General features: G+C 33.4%; 1 protein-coding gene across 1 annotated transcript in view; it reads left to right on the forward strand.

Moving 5' to 3' along the window:
• The window catches only part of LOC128165758 (phosphatidylinositol-glycan-specific phospholipase D-like), a 29090-nt gene extending 19815 nt beyond the window's left edge, over positions 1-9275 (forward strand). The window contains exons 13-24 of the mRNA XM_052830582.1: positions 488-600; positions 862-956; positions 1580-1699; positions 2967-3041; positions 3270-3420; positions 3907-3965; positions 4466-4548; positions 4799-5141; positions 5547-5646; positions 5742-5848; positions 5987-6064; positions 6512-9275. Of these exons, the coding sequence (XP_052686542.1) occupies positions 488-600; positions 862-956; positions 1580-1699; positions 2967-3041; positions 3270-3420; positions 3907-3965; positions 4466-4548; positions 4799-5003 (901 nt within the window). The 3' untranslated portion in view covers positions 5004-5141; positions 5547-5646; positions 5742-5848; positions 5987-6064; positions 6512-9275. The remainder of the gene's footprint in view (positions 1-487; positions 601-861; positions 957-1579; positions 1700-2966; positions 3042-3269; positions 3421-3906; positions 3966-4465; positions 4549-4798; positions 5142-5546; positions 5647-5741; positions 5849-5986; positions 6065-6511) is intronic.
• The last annotated feature ends 762 nt before the right edge of the window (positions 9276-10037 follow it).

Below are 10037 nucleotides of genomic sequence, written 5' to 3' on the forward strand. Positions count from 1 at the left end.
ATAACTACGTACACTGCATTAAAATCTGGGTTTTTTTTCAGGACTGGAATTAAGGATTTTGTCTTCTTGAAAATCTTTCTTAAAAAACGACGCAGAGCAATGCAAGCACATCTTATTTGTACACGATCACTTATAATTAGGATTTACAAGTGCTCATTATTTGACCGCGCGATCCTAAATTTTGCAGCTTTTTGGCCTTTAGAATCAAAATATCGTGTGACACATATTCCCATACTGAACGATTTATCTATCATCGCCAAAACAAAATGAAGACTCGTAAAACATGCGCGAGCAGAATATGTTTTTCAACACTTTGTATGTTTATATAAGGGTTGTATGCTGAAGTTGCAATTATTTGTTTTGTCGGTTAAAATTCACGGATCAATTGATGTCACCTACACATTTACAGATAATTATTTTACAAATGTTCATTGTTTAAGAGCTGATTAATGTGAATAAACACGACCCTTTGTTTGATCTATTTCAGGGCCTTGGCTAGCGGTGATGTGGATTCGGATGGATTCCAAGACCTGATTGTCGGTGCGCCTGGTTATTCTAAGACAAAATTACCACAGACAGGCAAAGTTTTCACCCTGTTTGGTAAGTTTGAAGAAAAAATTTTGGAAGTGGGGGGGGGGGTGTCATTTGGAAAGCATTGTAGACAGTAAACATACATGACTGTTTTTTCTTTTACCATAATGATAATAGTATCCAAAAGTATTCTATAAAGAGAATTTTATTATAAATTGATCAGTTTTAGGTTTTTAATTCTATGAACCCTATTGAGTGATTTAATTCTATAGTTTAATGTACATAGCATATTATAAACTTTATTAATAAGTGATTATTAATTAACAACAGGAAATAAAACAGGGTTGCCTGGATTTGGGTATATTGCTGTCAATCTTGATAACACCACACTTAATTGCACCGGCCACATAGATTCACCATCCAATGTAACCAACTAATTATTCACTCACAGTTTCACAATTGTAAATATGGAATCAAGTCTCTTTATTTTACTGTGTTATTCTGAGTATCTGATCAATGACATCCTTAAAAACCTTCTTAAAAATAAATGGCATTCTTAAATATATTTTTGAGAACTCCTTGCGGCTGCTTTATATATATGCACAAAAATTCCTTTAAAGGAAGATAACTTTTTTTTGTTATACTTTCATGTTAAATACTGAAATCTGATTGGTTAAGATGCAGTTAATAACATTTTCTATTACCCTCAGCGTTAGCAATGCACTTAGCAACGGGTAACATTAAAAAATGTTACATGCGCGAAAATTATGCGCGTACGGTTCGCTGTAGAATTCACGTTATTCCTATATAAAAGCAGTAAAAATTTCTTAAAAATTAAGACATTCAGTATAACAAAATAAAAAGTGCCTGTTTGGGAGGATAACAGTTGAAATTGACACCCCTCGAAAACCATTGTCAACCTCCGCTTCGCGTCGGTTGACAATGGTTTTCTCGGGGTGTCAATTTCAACTGTTACTCTCCCAAACAGGCACTATTTATATATTGGCATCATGTGTTAAACAAGAACTTTGTGTTAATTCTTTGGTAGCAACCATCAAGATTTGGTTCAAGTTTAGCAGTGGTTGACATCAATTTGGACGGAGTTTTAGATGTAGCAGTTGGAGCCCCTTCGCACAGTAATGATGAAAATGATCCCATGAAATACAATGTAAGTCTTCATTTACTGTACTGGTTTTTTAAATGCCAGAAATTTTTTTTCGCTCCAGAGGTGTTCAGTTCAGCAGGGTAGCTGTAACATTTGTTTAAAAGATATTGGAGGAGTTGGAGACGAAATTTTTTCTATTCTATTCTATTTAAAATTATTGTACCCAACATTACTTGTTGCAGGTAGTACGATATTTTTGACCCAGCAGTCAGTCCTTATGTCAGTCTGTCAGTCAGTCAGGTGTTTTTTGTTTGTTTATAATTAAGTGCAACTCCTCTTAAACTGCTGCACAGAATTTCCTGAAACTTTTAGGACACAATGTGTAGATGTGCATATTACCAAGATTTTCTGGTTCCATCATTTTTCCAAGTATGTTGGCTTTTTGGCCATTTATTAAATATAGTAATGAACAGTTTGTAAGCACAACTCCTCCTAAACCACTGTACACATATATATAATTCCCAAAACTTGGTAGGGAATAAGACACAATGTGTATATGTGCATATAACCAGGATATTCAGGGGATTTTGGTACTTTTGAGTTTAGAATTTTGTTGTTAAAGACAAAAGTAAAGATGTGCATATTTGCTGGAAATTTTGTTGGGATGACTTTTTGGGATTAAGAAGGCTGGATGGTCTTTAGACTGTATTGATCTCCTTTAGAAAAACTCTGTATAAAGATAGAGGAAAATACTCAAATCCAAAAGCTAAACTATATGGAATTTTTCTTCACGAAATTACAGTTTATAACTTATAAAAATAACAAATAATATCTAAAAATTTATGCTACATGTAGGTTTGATGGGTAATTTGTTGGTCACCAAGCCTCCTTAGTGTATACCCTGCCACTTATTATTTGTAGTATTATCAAGAAATGGAGAAGTGTGGGGTATGTGAGCTAGCTCACTTTTCCTTTCATATATGATTCTAAATTGTTTTGGAGTAATATCTCCTCCCTCAATTTTACTGCAGTGATAAACAGTAAAACATTAGCCCCTCTATGGTAAGTGTGGCACTGCTCTCTTGTAGAGCAAATTGATAATTATATTTTGGCAAAGTTTTAGTTGGTAGATAATTAAACAGCATAGATTAAACAATTGGCCTTACATCATATTTCACCAAACTATGTTAATTTGAAAAAGAGCAGTTCCAAAGTGAAGGAATCTATTTACATGTACTGATCAAAAGTAAACCTGTTCAGAATTTTAAGTTAATAAAATTATTTTATTTTTTCTGTGAAGCAACTTGCCATTAAACAGTTAATATTTTAGGGTGTGGTGTATATATTTTATGGAACATCAAGGAGCAGACATTTCAACAGGCCAAACATAACAGTATCCTGTCAGGTGAGAATTAAAACAATCATTCACACAATTGATTAAGAAGAATATAAATGAAAAAATACGAAGTTTGCAATGCCTCGATCATCTTGTTATAGACCAAGTGTAATCGAATTTTAGTGTAATCAGAGATATAAATATGTTATTTATGTCTCTGGTGTACCAGAAATCTCAATTTAGAGTCATTCCATTATGGCCCGAGGTGCTCTAGGGCAAGTGTTTTGTGTCTTTCAGCCTGACCTCTGTCGTCTGGGTACCTCTCTGGGTGTGGTTGACGTAGATGGTGATGGTCACGATGACCTTGTGATCAGTGACCAGTATTATGGACCCACAGACCACCAGACAGGAGTAGTTACTGCCCTGTTGTCAAGAGGGACATACAAAGGTACAGTGAGTGAAATATTACAGAGTTACTTCCCTTAATGGTGTCACAATTAAGGGAGTATATTCCAACATATGCCATATGGTAGATCAAGAGGTACATGTATGACTTCTCAACAAGCACAATCTTGATTGTATAAAGAAGGCGCGATTACAAGTTACATTTAAAAACATTAAAATAAAGTTTGTGCAATATATTTTCTGTGAGATTTTAGCTAAAACTTCATTAAACCCAACGATATATGTGACATCATGAAAAATGTACAGCAGAGCTTTTTAATATGCTTTCCAGTTGATTAGGAGAAAGTTCTTTTCCATTGAGAAAATTATAAACAATTAGTATTGATGTTAATTTTCTTAGCTATTCTGAAAAGGCACAAGAAGTTGCTTTTGAGAACTTCAGAAGATGAGTTAAGAGTTAAGAGTTACTTCCCTTTTGACAACACACAAAACTGTATATTAAAGTTGTTTCCCCTTTGTTGTCTGACAGAACAGGAGAATGTAACAGTTGAGGAGCTGATAGAGAAATGGAAACTTGTCGGTCATCAGGTAAAGAGAGCCATGATCTAGAACTTGAAATTTAGATATATAGGTTAAAGATCATAAACTTATGATAATTAATAAACTGTTCATTGTTGAACTATGTCATATTTATTTACTCTCGAGGAAGACTGGGTGGATTTTCTTTTCTTTTTTATATGTTGCAAATGTATTTTCTCTGTAATGCTTGTTATGGTACATGTTCCTTCATACCCACATAAACCATAAAAAAGCATTTTATTGTTGAAGTACGCCCATATGTACATTAGGTTAAGGGGAGGGGATGTATACAGAACAGGAGAGCGGACTGTAGAAGAGAAAAAAGTCAATGAAAATTAAGAAAAATTTATGCTTGAATGATAAATTAAACTGTGATTTATACTACCAGGTATATCCATAAAATTTTCTGCCCACAAATAATGATTTTACAGTAGATTGTTTAATTCATATTTCATGGTTACCAATTTTGGTTTTATTCTGAGGCATTAATAAATATAATATTTTTTTAGGACAATGGGTGGTTTGGTGCCTCTGTCAGAGGAAAAAAGGGTGTGTTGATGACAAGTGAACCCTTCTATAGAAAGTGTGCATTGTAAGTTGATTGATATGGTTGTAACAAGAATCAAACAATAACTTTGTTGCTTTGTTAATGTCAACAATCACCTTAAACCAAAGTTTGTCTCTTATTCTTTTCTGTCTGGGAAAGAAATAAAAACGTACAAAATTTTTAATTGCAATAAAAAAATTATTTTTTTCCCTGTGTTATTGTATGGGTACTTTTGAAAGCACAATTTAAATGAGATGAAACTCTTCATTCTGATTTGCATTATATTTGTATACAGGCCTTCCTGTCCCTTGAATCCAAAAGACATACAGTCTGCAGGTGCTGTTTCAATCAATAACATTGGGTCAAAGTTCACACTTCCCAACATGACCTTGAACGGCCGGGACGAGTTTGACATGACTGGATACAGTGTGGATTACGGATTTCCCTATGATAACTCCTCCCTGATATTGGCCATCAGTGTTCCAGAAGCCATGGTGTAAGGAGAAATACTGACCATTCCTGTCAAACTGCGCCGGGCGGGAACTGTCATTCTCTTCAATGTTACAAAAAGCGGCCTTGTACAAGTAGCACATTTTGATGGGGATAGAAACCTAGCAATGTTTGGATCCTTCATAAAGGTCAAAACTAATAAAGGCAAAATCAACTTTTTTGTTAGCCAAAGGACTGATTAAAATCTTCTCATAGCGAGTGTGTCTTACAGTGTATATTAAAAAAAATATCAGTTTCATGGAATGTCCCCAAAAGTCATAGAGAGCAAAAGGGTCCCTGAGAGAATCTGAATTGGAACCTCTGCTAACAAAATCTTTCTACAAAAATGTATATACTATATGTCTATATCCAGTATACACACTGTATATATGCATGGGTAAACTTGGTTTTTACCATATATTGATTTAAGAGATCAGAATATTTACTTTGTTTTAAACAGTTTTGTATTATTCAATCACACTTATTTTGATGAAAAACTAAAGATATTGACTTTTAAGTAACAGGGATTAGGACCACTTTAACTATTTTGACAGTTTGCGGACCTGAATGGGGACGGTTATGACGACCTGTTGATTGGAGCACCATTACATTCCGATGACTGGACTGAGCTAATCCCAAGGTTTCTAAATATAGGTGAGAAAAGATATGCAATACCAAAACAGTTGGCTCTATATGTCACATTGTGTCTTAATCTATGCATGCATTGTGACATTAATCTCTTTTGATAGATGAGGATGGGAGGCTGTACATTTTCTATGGAGGTCCCTCCTTTCCCACTGGTAACGCCACCTACACCAAGGAATGTTTGGGATTCTCTCCCTGTCCGTGGAAAACGGTATAATTTACTACTAAAAGTTGAATAATCAAAACTGATACATGTATTATTGTAATGCATTTATTAGTCTGTAAAAGGAAGAAAATTAGGCTTAATGTACATGGTGCATGATATTGATATTAGTTTATGTTTTTAAAGGCAGGAGATATGATAATCCCAGTGAGCCCAAAGGCTTATATAGGAAGGGTAGCAGAGGTCTTGGAATACCCAACACTGGTAATACATCATTTACTTGACATTTAACATTGGTTATATTTAGGAAGTTGGGTGGTCAACAAGGTAACCATCAGATCTATTGAAATTTTTTAGATATGATTTGTTATGCTATAAACTATAATGTAGTAAATATAAATTACATAAATTTTCTCGTAACTAGTGGGACATTAGTGTTGAATCAAATGTGCTTTACTGGTATTCCCTGAACAACTAATACTTGTAATATAATGAATACTGTACTATAATGTCGTTTTGAGCACCCCTAAGTGCTAAGAAATCAATGAAATGGTACAATTATAGGAGAATGCTAAAGTTTGCTGTCTTGAGACACTATGAATTGTAAAATTTACTGCAGTACTGAGATTTATGAAAATCAAAATCTATGTTATGACTGAAAGAATTCGATTTTCCCTCCTGAAAATTAATTCACTTATTTATTTATTGCAGACAAACTTGGTTGTATCTGCAGTGAGAAGCACAGACTATTTCAGGGGATTTCCTCATACAGGCTCCATATACCTCTACAAATTCAACAAAAAACAACAACCAGGAAATTCATGAGAAATGTCATCTGTGATGAAATGCATTGTAATTTTTAGAGAGGACTTCAAAACAATTATTGACTTGCATAATGATGTACCAGTTTCATTAACATAAGACTAAATCAAATTTTTAAATTATTTTTTGAGATAACACAACAATCTAGGACCCCACTGTAAAAAGTTTACAATAGGAAAGACAGCAGACTACAATAACATTTGATAGGAGAAGCTCAATTGACAGGTTGGCTCAGGTGAGCTAAAAACCAAACAAAAACCAAAAATTGTCTTCATATCACTGGACCAGTGATATGAAGACAATTTTAAGGGCAAAATGAATGCACTGTCCATCCATGATGAAAATCAAAATCACTTCCAATATTATAACCCATCTGAAAATAATTTTACTCTGTCTCTCTCTCTCTCTCTCTCTCTCTCTCTCTCTCTCTCTCTCTCTCTCTCTCTCTCTCTCTCTCTCTCTCTCTGTTGTACATGTTATCAAGTACATTAGTTTGGACTGATAGAAAATACAAGATTCGTGTATTTTTTCTATTTTTTCACTTAATATATCCTAAGATAAAGATTGTCAAACAATCTTTCAGTCCCAGCTACCACTGCACCTGTAGATTTTCAAACTAACAGGATGCAGTTAAAAGATGAAACCTTTGAAACTTTGATCATAAAGTGCAACAGCAATCTTTTGTCTTAAAGTGTCCTCAGCATAAAGAAATCCGATAAAAATATATTAAGAAATATAACTGCGAAAAACCCTCTGTCTATAAATTAATACAATTAAGTGTCCAAAATTATAAAGATTTGTGTTATCTGGGGAAATATCTCTATTTAGCTTTTTAATAGAGAGGTTTAGCAAACCAACGTGTACGCGTACGTGTACGTGTAGAACGGAAAATATGTGCATTACGTCATCAGTTTGTGTAATGACGAATTTCTACACGTATGTACCCGAATGAACATACGTGTAAATTGCAAAGTACCCGTAAGGTCAAACTTGTAGCCTCTGTTTCCCTGTTGTCTATTAATTTTAAAAAATATGTTAACTTTTTTTAAGCCTGAATATTCAATGCGAATACTGATATCTACCAACATAAATTTTCATTAGCGTTTAATATGTTATTGGAGTTTTATTTCACGCATCTCTTCCTCTAAAACATGCAATGGCTCCGTTATCTCATTCATTTGCGATAAATAAAAATGTGCATATATAATAAATGATGTTTAATAAAATTAACACATGCAGAATTCCTACTTTTCGTTTATAACTAACATTCTCAGCTTAGTAGGAGAGGATATCCATAATTACATTAAAACATTTAAACGTACAAGTACACGTTACAACTGCTAAACAAGAAAAGTAATTGAGCTGGTACGGGTAGTTCTAACTTGTAACCTACACGTACAAGTACACGTACACGTTGGTCTGCTAAACCTCTCTAATAACCGTAAACCGCAACATTATTCAATAAATTGTTTTCTATTATGCACAAATTCTGTGTTTCTATATCATATCTGACATTGTATCATGCCAAATGTCTATAAATATCTTTTTACTTGTGTAATATGTTGTTCATAATGTCACAAGATTATTATATATTGAGCAAATAAAGAATGACTCTTGTATATATAGTCATTGAATTTGAACCTGATACTGAACAAGAACCTGTAGATATGTTAAAGAGTGTTTTATATTTGAAACATTTGCAAAACCTCTTTATTAACTTTACTTTTTAAAACAAAGTAATGGTAATGGTAATGCATTACCATCATGTAATGGTAGTGTAATGCATTACTTAAAGAAAATCAAGTAATGGTAATGGTAATTTAATGCCCAAATTCATGAAGTAATGGTAATGTAATGCATTACTTTACTTAAACAACAAATGCTTTCTTTGGTGATTCATTCGGGATATGAAGTAGCGACATTGCAGAAAAAATACATAACCCGCGATAATGTAAATTTTTTCTGCAATGATCGTTACCTTCATTACCCGAATGAATCGTCAAAGAAAGCATTTTATTGTTTAGATTAACATCTTTCTTTTAGCCAATTGATAAATTGATTATGAAAAGTACGTAAAATTCACTAAATTACTGTTAATGTACGTAAGTACGTTAACTAAAAGAAACAGCCAAATCGTCTCCTGTGAGACTTTGAGTCTGACGTCGTCATGATTATTTCGTGCAGTCCGTGATTTTCCCCAGGTAGTTGTAGGTCTCGACCAATCGATAAACTGGGCGTGTCAAGTTTGGTCCTGTCACTTTCTTGTCAGTTTCAGCCGCTGTAGATTTCGACCAATCAATACACGGGGCGTGTAGATTTCAATCTGGCTGTTTCTATAGATTTATGAATTAACTACTAGTATAAGTTTCTGTAAGAAATAGAGGGAATAATACTTGGTAGATGTAAATATAATGTAATTCGCCCCAAGCCTGTGACACTGGTACATGTACATAAAAGTATGTTAAGGTCATGCTTTTCAAAAACTTCTTTAAGGATTACCTTTTTTTTTATCATGTGTGATTTAGTGGGATTTTAAAAAATGACAAGTAATACTTTGACAAAAATCATATGATGGATGTTATAAAGCTCTGCTCTGAACAAAATTTTATTGAAAATATACAAAAATGAAGAAAAAATAAACTTTTGTATTATTTCTTGTTTTTTGTTGTTGTTGCTGTGTTTGTTTGTATGTGCTATGTTTTATTTTTATTGGGTTTTTTTTTTTTGTTGGGGGGGGGGGGGGCTATGATGATAAGCCGGACAACAGTGCATTTAATATTTAAGAATTGATAACGAGTCATGATAAGTAAAGAATGACAGTAAAAAAATTGTCATGTGCATGGGAGATCTGAAGAAAAAGAATTGAGGTGGTAGAAGGTGATGTTTCTAATGATTTTCCATATCTGAAAAAAAAGCGATGTCCACTTGTCCTACTGAACTTATCGGTACCAACCCCTCTCCACCCCCCCCCCCCCTCCCATAATTAGTCTTGATGCATATTTTTGTATTTAATAAAGCATCCTCCAATTCAAATATTTTATTTTTATAGTAAGCATAAATATTATATAGTACGCTTAATTTACAAAAATAAGTTAAGCATAATCCCGATTCGATGTACATGTGTATTTATATTTCACTAGGTGAAAACTTAAAGCACCGAGTTTTACAGCTGATAATGTAGTGTTTAATATTTGTCAGTTATTTCGTCTTTCATTATTTAATGACAACAGCTAACGTTTTGTTTTCTAGTTTTCTTGCATTTTATAAGCGTTATTCATTTTCATACTTATGCGGAATTATCAATCCTTAGATTATAAGCGTAAAATATCTTTAGTTTACGAACTGTAACCACAGTTACCGGATTGTTGACTAGGGCCATCCGAAAAACTTGATAAACATAAATTGTTTACGTCTG

Source organism: Crassostrea angulata, chromosome 10, assembly GCF_025612915.1.
Source record: "Crassostrea angulata isolate pt1a10 chromosome 10, ASM2561291v2, whole genome shotgun sequence".
Taxonomy (NCBI): Eukaryota; Metazoa; Mollusca; class Bivalvia; order Ostreida; family Ostreidae; genus Magallana; species Magallana angulata.